At 61.8% G+C, this 22793-nt stretch overlaps 2 protein-coding genes across 5 annotated transcripts; one reads left to right on the top strand and one right to left on the bottom strand.

Annotated features, from left to right (window-relative positions):
• Positions 1 to 946: 946 nt before the first annotated feature.
• Positions 947 to 12193, bottom strand: SPPL2B (signal peptide peptidase like 2B). Of its 4 annotated transcripts, none has more exons than XM_075544747.1 (15): positions 12064 to 12193; positions 8446 to 8565; positions 8081 to 8263; positions 7555 to 7644; positions 7202 to 7341; positions 6957 to 7114; positions 6392 to 6488; positions 6202 to 6318; positions 5410 to 5491; positions 5040 to 5114; positions 4895 to 4957; positions 4712 to 4811; positions 4458 to 4535; positions 3058 to 3218; positions 947 to 2226 (listed from the first exon to the last, which is right to left on the bottom strand). In XM_075544747.1, the coding sequence occupies exons 1-15, from the start codon at positions 12124 to 12126 to the stop codon at positions 1957 to 1959; spliced, it is 1797 nt and encodes a 598-aa protein (XP_075400862.1). In that variant the 5' UTR covers positions 12127 to 12193; the 3' UTR covers positions 947 to 1956. The 4 variants fall into 4 exon arrangements, with proteins under 4 accessions (XP_075400862.1, XP_075400863.1, XP_075400865.1 ...); XM_075544748.1 differs by having other exon boundaries at positions 6957 to 7099; XM_075544750.1 differs by having other exon boundaries at positions 2090 to 2226; positions 3024 to 3218.
• Positions 12194 to 12212: 19 nt separating this feature from the next.
• On the top strand, positions 12213 to 17250 carry LSM7 (LSM7 homolog, U6 small nuclear RNA and mRNA degradation associated). The gene is made up of 4 exons (XM_075544743.1): positions 12213 to 12291; positions 12375 to 12465; positions 14251 to 14322; positions 16698 to 17250. Exons 1-4 carry the CDS (start codon positions 12286 to 12288, stop codon positions 16838 to 16840), a joined length of 312 nt encoding a protein of 103 aa, XP_075400858.1. The 5' UTR covers positions 12213 to 12285; the 3' UTR covers positions 16841 to 17250.
• The last annotated feature ends 5543 nt before the right edge of the window (positions 17251 to 22793 follow it).

Genomic DNA, 22793 nt, shown 5'->3' with positions numbered 1-22793 from the left:
GATGGATGGTTGGGTAGATGAATGAGTAAATGAATGGATGGGTGGATGTATAGCTGGTCGGAGGATGAATGGTTGGGTAGATGAATGGATGGGGATGGATAGATGGCTGGATGGGTGGATAGCTGGTAGGAGGATGAATGGTTGGGTAGATGGATGAGTAGATAAATGGATGGGGTGGATAGATGGCTTGATGGGTGGATAGATGGCTTGATGGGTGGATAGCTGGTTGGAGGATGAATGGTTGGGTAAATGGATGAGTAGATAAATGGAGGGGGGTGGATAGATGGCTGGATGGGTGGATAGGTGGTCGGAGGCTGAATGGTTGGGTAGATGAATGGAGGGGGGTGGATAGATGGCTGGATGGGTGGATAGGTGGTCGGAGGATGAATGGTTGGGTAGATGGATGAGTAGATGGCTGGATGGGTGGATAGCTGGTAGGAGGATGAATGGTTGGGTAGATGGATGAGTAGATGAATGGATGGTGTGGACAGATGGTCGGAGGATGAATGGTTGGGTAGATGAATGGAGGGGGGTGGATAGATGGCTGGGTAGGGAGATGACTAAGAAAACAAAAGTGAATTTGACCCTGACTTCCAAGGAAGCAATGTGTCAGAGAACTGTCTTCCAACGGGTTATCAATGGACAAGTCTTCAGAAGCAGGTTCCAGGCAGACTCAAACTTCCATCCTGCCATCAGTCAAGCACCCAGCTGCTCGCAGCACCCAGGACTCACACAATCAATGACCAGTCCATGAGGCTTTGGCTTTGGGAGACCTACTGCCACGGCGCATCCAGAGGCCAGGTCTAAGTATCAAAAGCTATGTTTAATTTTAAGATTCAAACAGAAGCAAGGCAAAAAAATACCAACAGAAACTCGGAGGAACCGAGTTTCTGGACGTGGTCAGATTTCCGAGCCGAAACACAGCCCCCCCCCCCCCCCCCCCCCCCCCCGTAAAAAAGGTTTAGGTTAAGGCGCAGCCCAGCGGCCCAAGGGTTCCAGGAGACTGCAGGGAGGCCGCTGGCAGTCTCCGTCCCTGGCTGCGCTTGCTAGCTCGCCCTCCTGCACGGGTCTCTTCGGAGTGGGACCTCAGGGTTCTTGGGGTGCCCTGGCTGGCCAGGCTGCCTGCAGTCCCTGGCGCTGGTACTTTGGGGTCACAGTGTGCCCCAGAGCCTGGTGTCTGGGACAGACAGTGGGTGGAAGGGCCAGATGCACACCACCCAGCGGCCGGGTGGGGGCGGGGACTGCTGCGTGCACGGTGACATGGGCAGGGCCCACTGGTGAGGTAGAAGATGGCGCATTCCAGGGCGGCCTCTTGCGATCTGGGGACAAGTGCGCCCGCTTCGGGCTGGCAGCATGTGGGGCATGCGGAATGTTGCATGGTCTGCATGTACGAGCATGACCGAAGTGATGAGAGCCCCTGGGTCCCTCTAAGCAGCAAGCGAGGGGGACCATCCTTTGCGACCCCATGCCCACAGCCCCACTTGGCCGGCCTCCTCCACAGCGTCCCCGGAGACGTGTTGGGGGCAGCCGGGGACAGGGCGATCTGGCCCAGTCTCGGCATGAAGGTCCCATCTCTTGAGTGTGCTGGGTGGGGGGTGAGGGGGCGGCGAGGTCCAGGAGGCAGGCCCCTCCCCCCTGTCCAGGTGGGGAGGGGAGGGAAGGAAACCAGAAACCCTGCCGGGAGGAAGAAGCGTGTTAAGCACCAGAAATAAAGCTGCCGCTGTCACCGACCGGCACCTAGGCGACAGCCCCGGAAAGCCAAGCGCAGAGGCTATGGCGCTGCCGGCTGGTTCCAGCGCTCAGGAGCGCATGGGGCGGCGGGCGGGCGGGCAGACAACGCGAGGGGTCCTCACGCGTGGCGTGGCGTGGGCTGGAAGAGCACCGTGGTGGGGCTGGCAGCCCGCACTGTCTCCTGTCAGCCACCGGAGCTCTGGGGAGGGCTGGGCCGGGCCGCGCCTAGTCAGTGGGCTCCGTGGGGCCGGGCTGGCTCTGCGCCTGCTCCGGGGGCTCGGTGACGCTGGCTGTGCTGGTGGGCTCCAGGGAGGGGGGTGTAGTGGCCGCGCCCGGCTCCTGAGGTGCGCGCGGCTCAGGGGACTGCCCTCCGGGGACAGTGGCGCTGATAGAGTCTTCACTGAGCGGCTGCTGGGTAGGGGACGTGCTGGGGTCTTTCCGGGGCTGCAAAATGTCAGCAGGAGTCGCTTCCCAAGATGGCTGCGGTAGGTCCTTCTGTAAGAGAGAGGGCTAAGACAGGGCGGGGTGTAGCACAGGCAGGGGTGGGGGCAGCCAGAGGGGGAACACCTTGTGTAGACATGGGCAGGCGGGTGGGCCGAATGCAACTATCCTAGGAGAGCCTGTTCCGTGTGGGGGGGGGAGGCAGGGAGGGGCGCCCCATCCCCTCCCATCAGCTCCAGGCCTCTGGGCGCTTGTAGCCCAGAGGCTGGGTGCATGGGGTGATGGGGCCTCCTTTGCAGAAAGCCTGGGCAGCCCCGTGCCTGCAACTCCCCCGCTCCCGGACCTGCTAGAACACAGCTAGTGGAAAAAGACGCTTTGAGGAGCGGGTGGACCAGAGCTGGGAGCACACCAGATGGCAGGTTAGACCCCACATCCACCAAGCTGAGAACACAGCTACGCAGCACAAGGTCTCCTAGCCACACGTTCTAAGAACGCGAGCCGGGCTTTCACCAGAGGCTGCCTACCTGCACCCACAATCATCGTTGGGTGCAGAGCTCCCCAACCGGGCGCCTGGATCTCAGGGGGGGCCCTTGAGCCACAGAGACACCTCTGTGAGGCGGACCCCACAGGGTGCATGTCAGCCCCTTCCCAATGGCAACACTCGCCCCTTGCTCTGCCCACCGCGTGGGCGTGACCGTGCGCAGGCTCCACCCTGACAGCTGATTAGCTGGCAGAAGACAACCCCGCAGCCCCAGCAGCCCCGATAGGGCAGTGCAGGAGGGGCTGAGGCGTGCATGAGCACGCAGGTACTCAACTGGTGCTCTAGTTAGGGATTATTGGGAACGACTTGCCGTTCGCAGACAGTCATAGCAAACCGGTATTCACCGCAAAGCCGCTGCCCGTCCAGAACATGGCCAGCTCCTGGCGCCAGAGCGCCACGCTGCAGCTCGTCACCAGCGTGCAGGGCACCAGGTAGAGCAGGGCCGGCTGGCCGCGCTGCATCAGGGCCAGCGCCACGAAGGTCACCAGGAGGCCGATGCCATAGGCTGGGGACGACAGAAGGCGGGCATGACTGTGGGGAGGAGGGGCCAGATGGTGCCATTGGGCAGTCACTGAGCGGGGCTGGGGAGCTTGCGGTGGGGGAGCGGGGCTTTCTGGTCTGAATCCTGAGGCGGCCGATGGCCGGCAACCACAGGCAGGCAGGCTCTGGCCTCACGGGCTCGCGTGCTAGTTTAGCCGGCGTCAGCTTTTAGGAAAAAAAAAAAAGGCTTTGGACAGGTAGGTGTGGGTAGCTTCCGGGACAAGCCCGCAGGGGTGAACGCAGCTCTGGTTATGCAGGAAACCTCGCTCTCAGCGGGAGGAGGGAGCGCTCTGCTGTTGTCCTGGCCTGTGAGCCGAGCGCACCTGCTCCGCCAGGCTCTCGGCAGCGGATCTGTTCAAAGGAGGCTTTGCTAACGCCGTACTGCTCGGAGGCTAGACCTAAACCAGGCTTCCGAGCTCCTTGGAGCCGAGACCCCAGCGTGCGTGCGTGCGTGCTGCGGTGGGTCTGCTGTGAGCTGCCAGGGGCAAAAGCCCAGCCACTCTTCTGGGAGAGCACGCCAGGGGTGCGACCACCGCCTTCACTGGCGGGCGGGTGTCCTCTGCACCAACAGAATGGCCCTCCAGAGGCAGCTCCTACAGACAGTGGGTGGCCCAGCGGAGCTCGCAGAAGGAGGGCGTTCCCTGGGCTCGCGGAGTCCCTGTTCAGTTCCAGGACTTCCGGGAATGAGTTCACAAGGCTGTCCTAGTGCGTTTTCAAGGCGCCACGGCTATGGGGGGCGGGCCCTGAAGGATGGCGGTTAGGAGCCCCCAGCGGCCTGGGGAGGGCGCTTGGTGACCAGAAACCCAAGCGGGTAGCTCTGCACTATCACATGGGCCTGAGGGGCGCGGGACCCCAGCCAGGAGACCCCTGTGATGGCCGGGGGAGGGGGAGGAGGAGCAGGGAGACAGGTCGGACCATGCGCCCCAGGAGTGGGTCTGAACTACACGGACCGCCAATGGGGGCTGTGGCCTGCACATCCCACACCTGGGCCTTGGGTAGAGAAGGGGGGTGTGCGCGTGTGACAGGGCTACACTGGTTTGGAATGCTACGGAAAAGGGCACATCTGCACCGGCGGCAACAGTGCTGTGGCCGTGGCCTCAGTGACAATGAGACATGTGAAAAATGGGGGCAGGGGCTCCCAGGAAGACAGGAAGGGAATGCGGTGAGGAGCGGGGCCGGCGGGAGTGCAGAGTGCAGCACGTACCGACCGTGCAGGCCATGAAGTAGATGCACGAGGACTGCACCTGGATGTCGAACCTGTGGCAGTAGGCCACCAGCAGCCCTGCGGGCAGAGAAGAGGCAGGCTGACTTCCTGGGCCGGTGCCAGGCTGGGAGGCTGTCACCAAGGACTGGCTCCTAGTGGGGGACTGAGTAGCAGGCCAATCCCGCATGCCCGCACTTGAGCCCCCGAGGTCCACTCCTCAGCCCTGGGGCGCCATCAGGAGTCCCACTGCGTACCTGGTACCAAGATGTCTCCGAAGCCCAGGAGGGAGAAGGGCCGGTCGCACAGTGCCAGCGGGAAGGTATTCAGTCTGGGAACCTTGAGGACCATGGGCAGCTGCGGCAGAAAGACTGACTGGCTCAGAGCCCGTGGACTCAGCTCCCGCGGGCTCAGGCGCCGCCACCCCCCAAAAGACCCACCTTCTCGTGGGTGGCCGAGTCTGCAGGGCCTGTGGCCACTTCCACCATAATGCTGTTGCCACTCTGCAGAGAAGGGCCTGTATTAGGGGCGTGGCCTCAGCAGGAGGGGGTTGGACCCTTAGGGTTCATGGGGGCACAGCCCTACCTTGGTCAGGAAGGGCGTGATGAAGACGAAGAAGACATCATATATGAACAGCACCAGCAACAGAAGCGTGCAAGCCTGCAGGCCAGACACCCGTCAGGGGGCCACCCGCTGCCCCACACTCAAGGGTGCTCTGCTCACAGCCTCACATCTGGGATTCAGGGCATCTCTCCCCACCCCGTGCCCGGGCCTCACCCCCAAGAAGCACCCACAATCTCACTTCTCTCCCCCTAAGTACCCCCAGTCAGTCAGCTTTTTGGTTTGGAAGAAGCGCAGGTCCCTGGAGGCAAGCAGGGAACTCAAGGTGGACATTTCAGTTCTGCACGACACAGGGGTTTGCTCTCGGATTTTAGGGGTGTCCCTGTCCCCTCACCTTAAACGTGGGCAGGCGGATGGTTTTCAGCATGTACAGGCAGAAGGTGATGCCCAGAATGTCCTGCAGGACCCAGGCCCACCTGGGGGGGTGGGGGGAAGCAGGGTCTGGCAGTCCCTCCTATGCCAATGCAACATAATCTGCCCTGCCAGCACCTCCTTTCCTCAGATCCCAAGCTGTGGGTGGTCCCCCAGGAGTTGGGGAGTCACGGACAGAAATGGGTTAGACAGACCAGGAGGCCGTCTGTGTCCCTGTGCTGACCAGGCCACCATTCCCCTCTCCTGGCAGGGTGGGTAGGTGGCCACTGGAGGGGCTCAGCTCACTCCCAGCCTGGAGCCCGAGTCTCTGGAGGTGGCACCTGGCACAGCCCGGCAAGCAGCCCAACTACCACCAGATGCCCTGCACAGGGCGCCCATGGGCAGGCAGTAAGCGGCTCCCCCTCTGGCTGAGGATACCTGAGGGGGGGTGGCCACCAGGGGACTATCCTCACTAGAGAACCCCCTCAAGAACTGGGGAGGGGCTGATACTGTGAATGCCCAAGGTGGCAGATTGTGGGGTGGGGGCAGCTGACCTCCCTATTCCTCCCCACCCCTCTGAAGCAGGCCACCCACGAGATGCCAATCGCGGTCATGGCTCCAGACCCACTGGAACCCGGGTGGCGCCTGGAGGCTGCCTGGCGGCCGTGCTGGGGCGGACCTGGCCCAGGCTGCTCCCGAGAGGGGGGACCCTGCGGGCATGTGAGGACAGTGCTACACACACCACCACCCCCAACCTCGCCCAGGCTGCACTCACTGGTCCTCGTTGCGGAAGACACCCCACACCACGCTGACGGCTATGCAGGCCAGCGCCAGCAGCAGCATGCGCACCTGAGGACGCTTGTGCAGGTAGGGGAGGCTGTTGTCAGGGACCCTGGGGGTGGGAGGTGGGGCGTGAGGACCGGCACCTGGCACATTGCCCCCACCCGGCAGGAGGCCCAGCTTACCGGCACCGGCCAAAGGGCAGTCTACGGACCAGCGGCGCCAGGCAGCTGTAGAGGCCGGTAGATGAGGCCAGGCAGAAGATGGCGATGACCATGTAGACTGGGGGCAGAGCGTCTGTCACAGGAGCGCCAAGCCCCTGCCAGCCACCCTCCCACACCCCGCGGCTCAGATGAAAAGTGGAGCAGGTGGGGTGGGTGGGGGCAGCAGCGGTGGGCCCTGAATGGGCCCTTGTTGTGGCAGTCGCCCTGGGACAAGGCTGTATTCACAGTGCGCCCGCTCGGGCGGAAACCCTGGGCCTCTCTGGGCTCCCACTGGGGTCGGGTAAGGACTCCACGGCAGGGGGGGACACAGCGGGGGAGAAGCAGCAGCATAGCCGCCCAGCGGGTCAGTCCCAGGAGCGGGGCCACAAGATGGGCACGGGCCCGGGGCGGGGTGGACAGGTGGGTCTGGAGGCGAGCTCGGAGGTTGGGGGGAGGGCCCGGGGTAGGCGGGGCGGGGCAGACAGGTGGGTGCCGAGGCGAGCTTGGAGGTGAGTGGGAGGGCCCCGGGCAGGCGGGCGCGGCACACCCAGGCCGTCGTAGAAGCAGTAGAGCAGCACCAGCATGGTGCAGCACATGACCACGAACACGCAGATCATGACAGGGGTCACGTCCACCGCCTCGTCCTCCTGCTTCTCGGGCCCGTCGTCCCTCTTGTGCTTCATGCTCCTCCTGGAGGCGGCCAGCCTGGGCTCAGAGGGCGAGGCGGTACAACACCTCCCCCGCCCCCACCCCATGTGGGGCATGTGCAGGGCGTGGTAGTGGGGCGCTCACTTCTTGATGTCACGGCTGCCTGCCCAGTAACCCCCGATGGCGACGGTGCCCACGGCCATGATGAAGATGATGACCATGTTGTAGTCCAGCACTGGCTCGTGGGGCGCGTACAGCGCTACCTGCACCGCTCGGCCAAAGCGCTGCCTCGGGGAACACGCCCAGTCAGCACCCAGAGGTCCCGCACTCCCCAGTCCACACAGGACTGGGAGGCCCTGCCCTGGGACCGGCCCAGCCGGCACCCCTGATGCCACAGAAATTGGGTAAAGGGGACGCACTGGGACACTGGGGCACAGCCCATCCCAATGATACACAGACAGACCCTGATCGCCGAGGGGTAAGGGGAAGGGACCCACCTGGAAGATGTCCAGCATGTCGTGGTGGCTGAGCAGGGCCACAGGGATGCCAATCTCATTGTACTGCGTCTTGTTGCCTCCGGGGGGCACCTGGGGGCCAAGAGAGTGTGTGTGTGGGGGGGAGGGTTGCATAAAGGGGGAGAGTGGCCCTATAGACCTCTCCATTAGAGGGTTAGCAGGCCCCTTGAGAGAAGCCAGCCTAGAGCCAGCCAAGGTGAAGCTTTCAGGGACCCCGTCTCCGCCTGAGGTTGGGGGTCCAGGCTGGCCATGCCTGAGCTCTCTCCTGCGGATGGGAGTAAGGACAAGGACATGTGGGCTTGCCCGCTGTCCCCAAAGCCCAGCAGAGCTCGAAGGGTCCTATCCTTCCTGCGCCCAGGCCCAACACTAGCACTGGTATGCACCCCACACTCCCGAGGTATCCTTGTCCTCTCTGCCCTGCTCCCAAGGATGTAGAAGACAAGACCTGGGACCCAGCCCCTCCCTCGTCCTGTCGGAGGTCCACCCGGGTCACCAGGCCCACACGTACCAGCTTCTCCCGGCTGACGACCAGCAGCCCTCGAGCCCCGCCGCCCTGGGCCAGCCACACTTTCTCGTAGAAGGTGCAGTTGCCCCGCGCCACCAGCGGTATCTGGTTGCTGAAGCCGCCGGCTGGGAGGTCAGCAGGTGAGCAGAGTACAGAAGCTGACCAGTCCTGCAGGTGCAGCAGGGGCTGGGGACAGACCGGCAGGTGGGTGTCAGGGCCCCAAAAAACCCTATCCACCACCATCTGGGTCCTCGGTTCCCACCAAGGAAGCCAATGTCCTCCCTACCCAGGGCCCTCAGGGGCTCCCAGTCACGGCGAACGCCCCCTGCCGGCCCGAGGACTGGACCGCCAGGGGCAGCAGAACTCACTGCCTTGCTGAGGTCGTGGGGCAGGTGGGCCCACTGTGGGTTGTAGAGGATGCAGTAGTCCCGGCCACGGGGACCACCGGATTCGGACACCACATGGACCATCCCGTACTCGCAGGCCACCTGCAGGGCAGGGTGGTCAGGTCAGGACCTGCCACCTTGGGGCTGCATGTTCCCCAAGGAAGGGTTTGGCAAACAGACTTGGCCTCGGGGAGGAGGAGATGGGGCAGCCAGCCTCCCATGAGCCAGGAGGCCTGCTTGTCCCTGCAGCCACTTGATGGTTCCAAGGTCTCCAGGGACAGCAGTCAGGGAGGTGGTCCTGAGCTCCAAGGGGACAAGCGAAGGGAGTGGGTGTCTGGACATAGCGCCCACCCATACTATGGTGGTGCTTGAGCCAAGTGCCAGGGAGCTTTCCTGCCCTCTGCCCAGGGCCTCCCAGCTCCATCAGGTTCCCTGCTGTTTCCCAGTATCCAGGCCCAGATCCCCACTCCTCTGCTCGTGAGCCAGGACATGGCCCCTGAGAGCCCCAGGCTGCCAGAGGAGCAAAGGACCTGGGGTAGGGGAGCCACCTATGGACCACCCATTCCCAGAAGTCTCTGCTCTGTAGTGGGCCAACGTGTTCCCCCTCCCCTTGCAATGCAGCTGCTTCTTTAGCTTGGAGAAGGTAGGAACCCCGTACCTGCAAGAGGCCCTGACTGAGGCAAGTCTGAGAGTTCTGGTCCCTGGTCTCCCCACCCACCCTGTGGGGACAGTCTCAGTCAGCCACACAGCTTTCCCTGCCCACCCCCAGACCCCTGTGAAAGTGGGAGCCCCAGCATGGATGGAGATCCAGCCCCTGCCAGGGAGCCCTGATCCACAGCAGGCAAGACCGTAACAACCAGCCTCCTTGCCCGCTCTACTCTTGTCAATAAAGCTTTATTGGTGTCCAGCTGTGTTCACTCATGCACTTATGGTCTGCAGCTACCCTCATCCTGACCTGAGACCAAGAGCTAGCAAGGAGGGGTGGGGGTGGGGGGTCCTGCTGACCCTCTGGCCTACACCCAGAACCTTCCCTGAGACCTGTGCCTAGGGGCCCAGGGGGTGGCCAACCGACATTTTCTCTTAGAGACCACGGAAGGGCAGAACAACCCAGCTTCCCCTTGAAGGACAGAGTGCTTCATGAACCGGATTTCCCTGCCTGCAGGGACCAGGAGTTTTCTCTCACACCTTGGCCCCCCTCCCACCCTGGAGAATTAAGGATGCCTGACCAAGTCCACTTCTGTCACTGCCTCCGCTAGGTGGGTGGGGGCTCCCACCAGGAACACTCAGAAGACAACGTGGGCATCTGAGCAGGCGCCTGCTCAAGGTAGGGAACCAGGCCTCTCTTCTGAGGTGCCTTTGGTGGACTTGAACCTGTGACCTTCCTGTGAGCAGCCCAGTATTGGCAAGGCTGCACCACAGAAAGCCTGAGCCTTCCAAGACATCATTCTGGAAGACATCATGAGAGGCCTGTCATCACGTGTGTATAATGGGGGGAGGGAAGGTGGACACGAGGGGCAGTCTTCATTCTGTTCTTACTGCTAGGAGTGGGGACTGGGAGTCACACTGGCATAGAGAAGGGACACACCCACTTCCACTTCCCCAGGGACAAGGGACACCCAAGAGGAGCCCGCCAGGGCTCAGGGAAAGGGGGATGACCCCTCTCAGTCAGGTCAGGATAAAGTCCCAACCCCTCTACCCAGGGCAAAGTGTCAACTCCTCCCAGTGCTGGCACCCATGATCCCCGACCTCTGCGGGGAGCCACACCCCTGCCAGCTGGCCTGTTGCCTGGGGCCTCCGTTCTTTGTGCCAAGCAGCACACAGACCGGCAACCCAAAGACCAAGCAAGTCCACTGCCACTGAGTCCAGTCTGACTCACAGCGATCCTGGACCCTGTAGGGCAGAGGGGGTCCTTTGGGGCTTCTCAGGCTATACATCTTTACAGCAGCCGAAAACCTCATCTTTCTTCCAGCTATCAGCTGGAGGGTTTAAACTACTGACTGTGTAGTTAGCAGCCCAACTTGTAACTCACTGGCACCAAGGCTCCCTTTACACACACACTGCCATCAAAGACCGGACTCGTGGCAAGGCTAAATAGGAGACTCAAAATTTTAAATACAGTACCCTGATCTTTCTCCTGTTGGTGCATTTGAACGGCCAACCTTGTGGTTAGCAACCCATCGCTTTCCCAACAGCAGCACCGGGGCTCCTGTTACAGTCTTCACTCAGTCGGCTCTTATACCTCCTGGCCTTGCTCATGCCCTTCCCGATGCTGACAGCACCCTTCCTGACAGCACCCTTCCACTCTCTTCGGGACCCTCGCAAATTCCTATTGTCCCTTCAAAACCCTTCTGGGCATCACTGCTTCTGAAAAGCCTTCTCGTTTTCAGAATCTCAGAGTTCAACATTACTGCCTTCAAAGTGCTCCCGGCTGGGGAGCCAGGGAACAGTCGAGAGGGTTTGGGGTGACAAAGGCAGCAGGGGGCTGGGGAGGGGAGATCCCTAAGAACTTCTGGGAGGATGACCAGAGCCACTCCGGACCAAGAGTGGAGAAAGGGGCTCTGGGGGAACAGGGGGCGGCAGAGTGCTTCACATAAATTTGGCTGCAGCCCCCGGAGAGAGGAAGGAGTGATCCTTGAAAGGGCCTCACGTAGAAGGGACAAGGTCTGGCTGGCCCGCGGGAAAGCCCACTCAGGTGCATGGCGAACGTTGGGGGGGAGGCGGGGTGGTGGTGGTGTCAGTGGCACAGCTGCTACAGGGAGAAAGGAAGCACCTGCCCAGGTGGTGGACACGTGTGTATGTCCCCCAACCCCAGTTAGAACAATCTAGGAGGGAGGCTTCAAGATTAAGGAGCAGCCTTGCCTTCATCAGAGGCGCTGCAGTAACCAGGGCCAGAAAGATTTGGGGACAAGATACACTCCTGATGGTCAGGGCCGGCCATCTCACGGCCAGTGTCCTGTGGGAAGGCGATACCTTGAAAGTGAACCTGCCCATAGGTATAACTCTACTCTTGCCCCCTACTCAACCTTGGCGGAGCAGCTGGCATTCAAAGGTGGGGGGTGGGCTCCATGGCCAAGGTCATGGGGTGAAAATGGGACAGGAATATTCCCCGCAGTCCCGGGCTGAGCTCCTGGGACTGGGGGGCTCTGGGGTCCCGCGCTGGCCCTATCCCAGCTCTTCCCCCCACCCCTCCCTTGGGACGGGGCGGGGCTAGCGTCATGCCCTGTTCACAGAGAGGGGAAACTGAGGCTCGGAGAGACGCAATGCCCCGGGTCAGGCAGCAGAGCCAGAGAGGGCCGTCCCAGGGCCGGGGGAGACTGGGGAAGACCTCGAGCCGGACAGGTAGGATTCGGGGTGCAGAGGATGGGGGTCCACAAACTTCCGCTCGGCCGTTAGGGAGGGACGCGGCGGCCGGGTGGGTGCCCCCTGCGGCAGGACGGGAGGGGCGCCGGGGAGGAAAGGGTCCGCCCGCAAGGTCACTCGGCGCCGCGGGGTCCGGGAGGGGGGGGGTCCCGGTCGGGCCTGGTGGGGTCCCCGAAATTCCCCGGGACCGCGGGCCGAGGAGCCGCCGCCGGCGGAGAGCCGGGCCGGCGCAGCCCTCACCTGGGCCGCGACGAGCAGCAAGACCGCCCCCAACCGCGCCAGCGCCAGCGCCGCCGCCGCCATGTCCGCGCCGCGGGTCCCGCCGCAGCTGTCGGCTGACGTTTCCCAGCAACGCCCGGGGCTGCGCGGCTTCCGTGAGCGCCGGTGACGTCAAAGGGGCGCGCCGGTGACGTCAGAGCGCCGCGCCGGCGGCGCTTGCGCAGAGCCGCGCGGCGCGGGAAGATGGCGGTGAGCGCGCGGCGGGCCTCGGGCTGGCGGCGCTGGGCGGGCGGCCCGTGCTCCCCGCCTCACGCGCTGTGCTTTCCCCGCAGGACAAAGAGAAGAAGAAGAAGGAGAGCATCTTGGACCTGTCCAAGTACATCGACAAGACCATCCGGGTGAAGTTTCAGGGCGGCCGCGAAGGTGAGGCGCCTGCCGCCAGCCCGGCCCCTCCGTTTAAAATCAGGGACTTGCAAAGCGAGGAGGCGAACCGGATGCTCGGGCAGCGCCCCCTTCACCGCTGTAAGCGCTGCACGCCCGCCCGTGCAGTCCGCTTACGTACGCGGGGAGGTGCATGCTGCTCTCCACGTGTTGCAGACCGGGAAAGTCCGCGGCGCGGCGCGGCCCGAATTCGGATTCTCGAGTTTGTCTCCTATGAGGCCCTGACCTCCAACTGCCGCTCCTGGCTTTCTGGTCCGTGGCCCTCCACCCCAGACTTCCTGAGCCTGGGGCCACTACTGGCCTCGAGGACTGATTCTTCTCTGGGGTGGGGGACAGGGGAAGCCCTGGGCACTATGGGGTAGTGACCCGCACACTGCCTTCTATTCCCTCGGTGCCAGTGGCACCCACACATGTCTCCAGACATCACCCAGTGAGTGTTCCCTGGGGCAGTTCCCTGCCCTGGTGAGAGCCCCGGACCTGTAGTTGGGGCGTGGGGTCCAGAGCTTCACAGTCTTGGTCCCTGCTCACACCCACCCTGTATCCCCGTTGGTGACCTCTGAGCCGTGTGCACAGACAGCCACACGGCCGAAGGGACACCGGTTTTCAGGCCCTCAGCCTGAAACTCACAGGTGAACCTGCTTCCATCTCAAAGGCGTCTGCTGCTCTGGGAACCCAGACGTGTGCTCTTGGTGGCATCTGTGATGGGGTTATGGTTGGTGCAGTGGTGGAATTGTGCCCTCCATCCAGGAGGTCTGCGTGTCGTTCTCTACCAGTGGACCCCACCGCCCCCACCCCAGTCTGCCCTTAGAGGCTCATGTGTGGCTGTGATGCTGAGTATGTTTCAGCACAGCTTCCAGACCTAAAGACTAGGAAGAAAGGTCTGGCGGTTGCCTTTGGAAAAGCAGCCCATGAACACCCCATGTCTCCCAACTGTCTGACCCATGACCAGTCGTAGGGAAGGCGCAGGCCTGGGTAGCATTAACTTGCTGCGTTGGGCATGGAGTAGTCTTGGCGGCTGAGGACAAGTGAGGACACACACCTGTTGAAGTTTGTAGCTTTTTATTGCCTTAAACGAGAGGCTTATCTGCCCCACAGGGCTTGGGAGCGGGGAGCCTGAGGGCAAGGGCCGAGTCAGGCTCTGTGTACCCCCTGTGGCAATGTGGGCCTGGCCCTGCGCCCAAGCACCTGATTTGCAGTGGGCTCCCTGTGGGCCCAGACCCCTTGCCCAAGCCCATGGGTCCTGTGAGGTGCAGGCATTACTCAAGCGGAAAGGAGCCCTGGTGGCCCAGCCATTGAGCGAGAGCTCAGCTGCTGATTAGCAGGTTGTCAGTGACAGCCCACTAACTGCTGCTCGGGAGAAGCGGGATGGGGCAGGTGCCCGCTGTTCCCAGACCCCCTGTGAGAATGGCCGGCAGTGGCTCTGAGAAGAGAAACCTGAGGCGACCACACAGCACCCAGGGCTTAAACTGGGTGGCCAGGGAGTGGTCAGACCTCCCCATTGAGGGCCAGGTTAGCTGGCCCGTTCCCTACCTGCTCACGTGCTTGTCTTGGTAGCCTGGAGCTGGCTGTCCCTGTTCGATAGGACCCCTTCCTTTGCCTCCTGAGCCCCGAGAAAGATACTCCCTCGCATGCCTGTCTCGGGCCACAGCTCTTTCTAGCCCCAGGCACCGAGGGTGCTTGCCCAAGGCACCGAGGGTGCTTGCCCAGGGGAGGGGTGCTGGTCTCACGCCGTCTCATCTCTCCTTCCTTTCCGGTGATTACTACAAGCCAGCGGAATCCTGAAAGGGTTCGACCCTCTTCTCAACCTCGTGCTGGATGGCACCATCGAGTACATGAGAGGTGAGTGCGGCCCCACCCTGCCCTCCCACCCTCTCGCTCGTTCGAGGGGGCCCTTTGGAGAGACCCCATCAGCTACGGAGATGGGGTGCCTGTCACCCAGTGCTGCCAACTGGGTTCAAACACCAGCCTCCCGGTGACTGGCTGCGCCCCACTGCCACCCACAGGGCCTGTGTCCTTCCCCTCTGAAAACCCAAAGACCCCACGTGTAAATCTTTCTGTCTCTGCTCGGCCGGAGTCCTGGTGCCCCTGGTCCTGGGCTCAGAGGAAGTACCATGCTGAGACGGGCCATCGTTTTGTAGCAGTGGCCCCACGTCGGACAGCAGTGCGAACCCACCAGATGGGACTTCTTGGTCCTGAAAGGAGTTAGGGTCTCAGACACCCACAGGGGCTGCTTTCCCTGTTCTCTAGGGTCGTGGAGTTGGGGTTGACTTGATGGCAGAGTCTGGAGTTTGTTCTGACCGTGTGCCCGTCCGGCGGGGTTAGGGAACAAGGAGAGGAGGAAGCTCCGTGGGGTGACCCACTGGGTCTTCTACCAACCCTGCCTGTCCAGTGTCTGCTGCCCAGAGCACCCTGTTCCACGGGACTTCCCTCCTTTCACTGCCCGGCCTCCCCTTCCTTCCTGAGACCCAGGCCCCAGTCCCTGCCCCACTGCTTAGGCTGCTGGTTTCTTCAGCTCAGCCCCCAGGGGATGCAGAGAGCTGGGAGGGGACTTCCGGCCTAGTGGAGGGACACCTGGTCTCCCTGGAGGAGACTGGAGGCGACTGGAGGCGGGGTGGGGACAAGCCTGATCACTGCACAGCGAGACTGTGAGGCAGGGCGCCCTCTCAGGGAGGCCTCGTGGCCCATGGGTCCCCATCTCCTCCCCGCCCTCGGCCTCCCTCAATGGCCGTGCAGGGTTGCCGCGAAAGCTGCATGCAGCACCCTTGTGCAAAGGACTCGACTGAATTGGCTGTGCACACTCTGTTTGGCTGGTCTAACCGTGGCAGAGCGCCTTGTTTCTGGGGGCCCCCTCTGAGTCTCCCTGAGGTGACTGAAACAAACGCTGCCAGCAGGGTGCTGGGGCAAGCAGGCAACCTTGCACCTGCTGGGGGGCCCCGCCCCGGCAACTGAGCGGTGGCTCGGGGCCCACCGATGGAGTGCGGTCTTGTGGGCATAAGGAGCCGGCTGGCGCTCAGGCACTGCCACGTGGGTTCAGGCCCGCCCTGCAGTGCTGTGGGAGAAAGGCCTGGCGACCTCCCTGAGAGTAAAACCGTAAGGCTGGCAGCCTGGGCAAGACAGTGCAGTGATGTGGGGCCACGTTCACACTCGGGATGGCTGCGACACGTGGCCGGGCACCACAGACAAGGACCCTTCCTAAACGGGGTTGCACCGCAGGGACTCGGCTTGGCCCTAGCAGGCACAGGGGAGGGTAATGGGGCCTCCTTGGGCTGCCCTTCTGCAGGGGAGCTCACTGTGGCTGCTGCCCTGAGCAAGACCCGCAGCCCAGCGGGTAACTGCATCGGGCCAGCTCGGGGCAGTGGACTTGGCTTACTTTTGGTTTCATCGCTCAAAAGCTCGCAGCTGCTGTTCCAGAACTTTCTGACACCCCATCACCCCACTGCGGGAGAGCAGCCCCCGCCACAGGGGCTTCTGGGATGTTCTGGTTCCATTTATTTTGGGAGCTAATTCTCCCTCCCTCCCCTAGCACCACCCCTGAGACCTGTCAGCTTGGTGTCCCCAATTAGCTCTGACCTGACCCTGCTGCCTCTGGGCCGTGTCCTCGTTGCCACCAGGGCAGCTGGCGGGCTGTTTCCAGAGTGGGCCTTGGTGCTGTCGGTTCCGGGCTCCTCCAGGGGCCTGGCGGGGATCAGTGCTGGACACCTCCCTCAGAAGGCCGAGGGCTTGCTGTTCCTGGACCTGAGGGGGAAGGGGGAGGATGGGCCACCACTGGGTGTGGCTCTGAAAGTGAGGTCTTGGGGGTGGAGGGCGAGACTGGGTCGGCTCCCCTCCCCCTCTCTTGGGGAGGTCCTCCTTTGCTCCTATAAACTTGTGGTCAGCGTGGTGTCAGCAGGTCAGTCCTGGCCCCACGTGACAAGGGAGGGCTGCCCCATCGGGCTTCCCAGATAGGAGCAGACAGCCAGGCCTTTCTCCCCCCCCCCCCCCCCCCGAGTCACAGAGTGGGTTTGGTAAGTCAGCCCAGGAGGAGCCTCACCCCGCCCCCGCAAGGGCATCCTCCCAGAAGCTGCCAGCAGCCCCGCAGGCAGGCCCTGGAGCGTCCTGGTCACCGCACCTCAGACACGACCAGGATGCCCCATCTGGGTCACATCCGCAATGGGGGGCTGCCATGTTCTTGGGCCACGAGTCAGCCCCCTGAAGGCCCCTCCTACTCCCCACAGACCCCGATGACCAGTACAAGCTGACGGAGGACACGCGGCAGCTGGGCCTGGTGGTGTGCCGCGGCACGTCGGTGGTGCTGATCTGTCCGCAGGACGGCATGGAGGCCATCCCCAACCCGTTCATCCAGCAGCCGGATGCCTAGTGCCGCCCCCTGCCTGCCGTGTGTGCTGAATAAAACCGGAAAACTCCAGCATCGAGTGCGGCCTGCTTTCCAGCTGAGGCCCTGGGCACAGCAACAGCACGGCCCTGGGGACAGGTGGGTCTGCAGCCCTGCAGTCTTGATCCTTGGCCCCCAGAGGAGCCTGGGAGCAGGGCTGCGTGCAGACTCCCATCCAGGATTAGTCCCCCTGCCCAGACCAAGGATGCTTCTGGAAGGGTGGACAGGGCCCCCACCGCTTCGAGCTGGTACAGACCTGCCTCTGCTGTGCCCCTCCCTCAGCACCCTGTCAGAGATGACCCAGGACACCTACACCCCAAGGACCCAGCCGGCCCCCCAGACCCCTTCTCCAAGTGCCCTCTTTTTTTTATTATTAAAAGATCATTTTATTGGTGGTTCCTATCCTCTTATTATAATCCATACATCAATTGTATCAGGCGATTTGTACTATGTTGCCATCATTCTTTACCAGACATTTAGCTTCTATTGAGCCCTTGGTATCAGTTGTTTTTTAAAAAGTTATTTTCATATCTCACACCGACCACTGTCTCCCCCATGGTTTCTGTTCTTCCCCCTGGGGCAGAGGGGGGATATATGCATCGCTGTTTCTGTTCGTGGAGTCCGTGTGTCTTGAGCTTTGTCTCCAGCTCTCCGTGTCTCCAGTCCAGAGAGAGCTGCCACTGGAGTCTGGGCGGGGGGCGGGGCGAGGAGCCTGACGGAACCAGAGGAATAGCGTGTTCCGCTGGTGCTCTACTGCACCCTGGTCGACGCCTCCCTCCTTGCAACCCCTCTGTGGGGGATGTGCCATTGTCTACAGATGGGCTTTGGGTCTCTGCTTCTACCACCCACAAGTCCCTCTTGGGTCAACCCCGGTTCACGGCCACTGTGCTGCCCACCTCCCCACCCAGGGGCTTGGCACCCAACCTTGTATCCGCACATTCTTCCAGGACCCACGGGGCAGCCGTTGGGTGTTTGTAAGCTGGTTGTCCGGGCCTTCCTTCTAGTCTGTTAGACTCCTCCGCCAGCATTTGAAGTCCCAGCGGCATGGCTTTCAGCATCGAGGCCACAGGCCATGCAGCATGCTAACCATGGGGGGGTGTGTGTCAACAGTGGGCTTTCTGCATGCCCCCACTTCCTGCCCAGTGTCCTTGTTAGCAGCCCCATCTATCCCCACCCCCACCGGGTAGAGCGGAGAGAAGGGGATTCTGGGGGTGAGTAATGCAGAGCCATGAAGGGGTCTGGCAATTACCAGAAGCCAGTCTGTGACATTGCCTGGGTTCCAGCTGTCTGCTTCCCATCGCAGGGATGGATGGCGGCACTGGCAGGATTCCTGTCCCTGGGAATCTAAAGCAAGGGCTGTCCAAGCTCACTCCGTACCGAACTCACCAACTCCAGGCTTCTCAAGGATCCTGCTCGCCCTCGGCTCATGGAGCTGCTGGCTTTGCCGGGGCCAGAGGCATTAACTGCAGGAAGGGGGATTAGTTACGGGGCCTGGCAGCCAACCCGGCCTGTTCCTCTTCCCCCATCACCATCTGGCTGAGTTCTGGGCAGCCACGGGAGGAGCCATCCCTGCAGACCACCTCCAGGGGCCACAGTCTAGAGGTGAACGGCAACATGCCCCACCTGCTGCTGGGGACCTGTGTCCTTGGGCAGGCAGAGCCGGACACACCAGGGGCGCTGAGAAGCAGCCTTGAGGGTCCGCCTGGCACCGCCAGTCTGCCCACCAAGAGCGAGAGCCGGCAATGTCCAGAAACAGGTCTGGGACCCAGCAGCAACCAGGGAAGCCGAGGAGGGACGTGCCTGGCCTGCCTGGACCACCTCACTTCCCCCAGGGGGTGTCTGACCGTGCATCACCCCACCTGTGTTCGCGCAGACCCCGGCTTCTCCGGCCTGGCAATGCCTGCTCTCTGAAGCCCATCTCCAGGCCTTGCTTCAGAGCCACCTTGGGTGGGTTCAAACTGCCAGCCTTCCTGCTGGTGGCTGAGTGTTCGCTGCCTGTGCCCCTGGCAGCCCCGGCGTACAGGCCTTATCCCCTCCTGGCTGTGCAGCGTGGCTAGGGCACACGTCCCAACCCTTGAGGACTGGTTCCTTCTCCGACTGGACAGTAGCCATTACTCGGGTTGGGGGGGGCGGGGAGGATGGGACGCCGTGTAGAGCACAGAACCTGTGCTTGGTCTCAAAGGCAGAGAACAAGGTGGGGAGCCAGGAGGTGGCTTGGGTTTGCATCGCGGACTCAGTGTCAGCTCCGTGGCGGTGGTCACAGCTCACGGCCCAGATCACGAGATGGGACCCTGTCCGGCTCCATGGTCAGCTGCAGATAGGCCCCACTGGGCCCCCACAGGCTTTTCAGGGGCTGCTTTTTTGGAAGTAGATCACCAGGCCACCTCTCGAAGCCTGCTCAGCATGGTAGCGCCCCGCCAGCCTCCATGACGGGCAGATGGCGGCTGAGGGTGAGGTGCGCCAGCCAGGACTCGAACCCCGGTTTCCCCACGAGAAGCGAGGACTCCAGCCCCACCCAACTCCTACCACCTTGCACACAGTCACACGGGGGTCCAGACCTCGTTCAAAGCTTCGTGTTTAGGGGAGAACCACTGTTTCAGGGCACTTCACGGTACAGCACGGTGTGGGGAGCCGGGAACCAAAGAAGAAAGTAGCCTGCTCCCGAGCCCACCAGCTACTCCGTGGAAGAATACTGAGGCCGCCTGCTCCGTAGGAGATAAAGGCACAGCCTGGAACACCTCACCCCCCCACCCCCGGGCGGTTGGACTGCAGATGGGGCCGCTAGGAGTCTGAACCAACTGGACGGCAGCTGTGGGATGGGGCTGATTCTGAGGCTGCATGATGTTTTACCAGACTAGCTTAGTCAGACGGCTGGGGACAGATGGGCGAGGTAGAGCGAGGGGAGGTGGGAGAGGCGGGGACTGAGAAACCAGGCCACCTCAACACCTGCCAAGACACTGGGTCCCCAGCCGCTCCCGCACTCCGGCCCCAGCGGAAGGTGCCCCTCCCTCCTCACCAGCCCGCCATGCCCTCAAGAGGCAGCCCATTGACCCCAGCCAGCATGCCACCCTTCCAGCTCCCTGGCCATGGCAGCCCAGGCTTCAGACAAGGGTGCGGGGCCTGCAACCCAGGGTCCAGGCCCCGCCCCACATGCGCACAGTCACCTAAGCCCTGGTTTTCCAGGTGCTGGCCAAGAGGCCCCTGGTGCAGCAAGGGGAGGCCTTGCCCTGGAAGGTCCGGCCCGAGGCCCTGGTGTATGACAGGTACAGGGGCGAGGAGTCCAGCACCACACCAGGCCAGCCGGGGAGCCCCAGGATCCCCCCGCTCGCAGCACCTCCTGGAACCTTCTGAAAGCAGACACAGTTTAGACTCTGCTGAGGGTCTGCCTGCCCCACCCACCGAGACACCCCATCCCCAGAATTCCCTCGCAGACCTGTTTCCTCACACCTTCCAGATCACAGGAACCTGCTCCCGCCAAGTGGGCCCTGTGGGAGCTTCCTCTCGTGAACACAGAGTCCTGGAGGCTCCGTCCGCAGAGGGTTGGTCGCTGCATCAGCGTCAGGGTGATGGCAGTGAGTTTGGCTTTTAAGCCCTGTGGTTGGTTCTCTGATCGGCCTGGCTCAGATGAAGAAGAAACCCCTGGGGGATGTAGCCCCAGAGACAGCTAGGACAAAAGGCCCGGCCTTTCACTTCCAAGCGTCACGCCTAGAGCCCCATGAAGCACGACCCTGCCATGGCACACAGGGTCACCTGGGTGGGAATCAGGTCCGGAGCATCGGGCAAAAGCACAGACAAGTAGGCTGGGCTTCAGAGAGGCCCGTCGCCTTGCCCAGGACACACGACAGACAGACTCCAACCCAAGACGCTAGGAGATGGACATGTTGGCACCTGCAGCTAAATCTGCACATGCCCCTGCCCTGTCTGTCCATCCCCATCCTCACTGCCCAGCACCACGCCCCTCTATCCCAGCCCTACACTCCTGATCCACACTGCCCAGCACCCCGCTCTATCCAATCACTACACCCCCTGATCCACACTGCCCAGCACTCCCTCTATACCGGTCCAACACCCCTGATCCACACTGCACAGAACCCAACTCTACCCCAGCACTACACCGCAGACCCACACTGCCCAGCACAACCCTCTATCCAATCCCTACACCCCTGACGCAAACTGCAGAGCACCCCGCTCACTCCAATACCTATAACACTGATCCACACTGTCCAGTACCCACCTTTATCCAATGCCTATACCACTGACCAACACTGCCCAGCACCTCCCTCTATTCAATCCCTACATGCCTGATCCACACTGCCCAGCACCCCGCTCTATCCAATCCCTATACCCCTGATGCACCGTGCCCAGCACGCCTCTCTATCCAATCCCTACACACCCTGAGCCACACTGCCCAGCACCCCCCTCTATCCAATCTCTATACCACTGATCCACACAGCCCAGCACCCCGCTCTATCCAATCCCTACACACCCTGATCAACACTGCAAAGCACCCCATTTATCCAATCCCTAAACCCCCTAACCCACACTGCACAGCAACCCCCTTTATCCAATCCCTATACCCTGATCCACACTGCACAGCACCCCGCTCTGTTCAATCCCTACACCCCTGATCCACACTGCCCAGCACCACCCCCTATCCAAAACCTACACCCCTGATTCACACTGCCAAGCACTCCTCTATCCAATCCCTACACACATTGACCCACACTGAACAGCACCCCTCTCTATCCAATCCTTATACCCCTGACCCACAATGCACAGCACCCTGCTCTATCCAATCCCTACAACCCCTGATTCACACTGCCCAGAACCGCACTCTATCCAATCCCTACAACTCCTGACACACACTGCCCAGCACCCACCCTCTATCCAATTCCTACACCCCCTTATTCACACTGCCCATCACCCCCTCTTTATCCAACCCTTACACATCCTGACCCAGACTGCACAGCATCCCGCTCTATCCAATCCCTACACTCCCTGATCCACACAGCACAGAAACCCTCTCTATCCAGTCGCTGCACCCCGGATCCAAACTGCCAAGCACCCCTCTATCCAATCCCTACATCCCTGATCCAAACTGTCAAGCACCCCACTATCCAATCCCTACACCCCCTGACCCACACTGCACAGCACTCCTCTGTATCTAATCCCTATACCCCTGATCCACACTGCACAGCACCCCTCTCTATCCCATTCCTACACCCCTAATCCACACTGCACAGGAACCCGCTCGATCCAATCCCTACACCACTGATCCAACTGCACAGCACTCCGCTCTATTCAATCCCTACACTCCTGACCTACACTGCACAGCACCCCTCTCTATCAAATCCCTACAACCCCTGATTAACACTGCCCAGCACCCCCTTTATCCTATACCTATCCCCCGATCCACACTGCACAGCACCCCGCTCATCCAATCCCTACACCCCTGATCCACACTGCCCAGCACCACCACCTTATCCAATCCCTACAACCCTGATCCACACTGGCAAGCACCCCTCTATCCAATCAATACCTACACCCCATGACCCACAATGAACAGCATCCCTCTCTATCCAAACCCTATACCACTGACCCACACTGCACAGCACACCCTTTGATCCAATCCCTACACCCTGATCCATACTGCACAGAACCCCACTCTATCCAATCCCTACAGCCCTGATCCACACGGCACAGCACCCCTGTCTAACCAATCCCTATACCGCTGATCGACACTGCACAGCACCCCTCTTTCCAATCCCTATACCCCTGAACCACAGTACACAGCACCCAGCACTATCCAATCCCTACAACCCTTGATCCACACTGCCCAGCACCCCTCTCTATCCAAAAGCTGCACCACCTGATCCACATTGCACAGCACCCCACTCTATCCAATTCGTACACCCCCTGATTCACACAGCCCAGCAAC

This window comes from Tenrec ecaudatus, chromosome 1 (genome assembly GCF_050624435.1).
Source record: "Tenrec ecaudatus isolate mTenEca1 chromosome 1, mTenEca1.hap1, whole genome shotgun sequence".
NCBI lineage: Eukaryota > Metazoa > Chordata > Mammalia > Afrosoricida > Tenrecidae > Tenrec > Tenrec ecaudatus.
The sequence above is the reverse complement of the archived record's forward strand: the minus strand, read 5'-3'. Positions and strand labels throughout refer to the sequence as shown.

Excerpts from the sequence above, each read along its gene's own strand:
- SPPL2B (XM_075544747.1), bottom strand. The coding sequence starts at position 12,126 with ATGGCGGCGGCGGCGCTGGCGCTGGCGCGGTTGGGGGCGGTCTTGCTG. Across the intron at positions 7,645-8,080 it reads TCGTCAGCCGGGAGAAGCTG|GTGCCCCCCGGAGGCAACAA; the intron begins GTACGTGTGGGC and ends CTTGGCCCCCAG. Across the intron at positions 4,536-4,711 it reads CGGAGACATCTTGGTACCAG|GGCTGCTGGTGGCCTACTGC; the intron begins GTACGCAGTGGG and ends CTCTGCCCGCAG.
- LSM7 (XM_075544743.1), top strand. Across the intron at positions 12,466-14,250 it reads GTTTCAGGGCGGCCGCGAAG|CCAGCGGAATCCTGAAAGGG; the intron begins GTGAGGCGCCTG and ends GATTACTACAAG. Across the intron at positions 14,323-16,697 it reads CACCATCGAGTACATGAGAG|ACCCCGATGACCAGTACAAG; the intron begins GTGAGTGCGGCC and ends TACTCCCCACAG.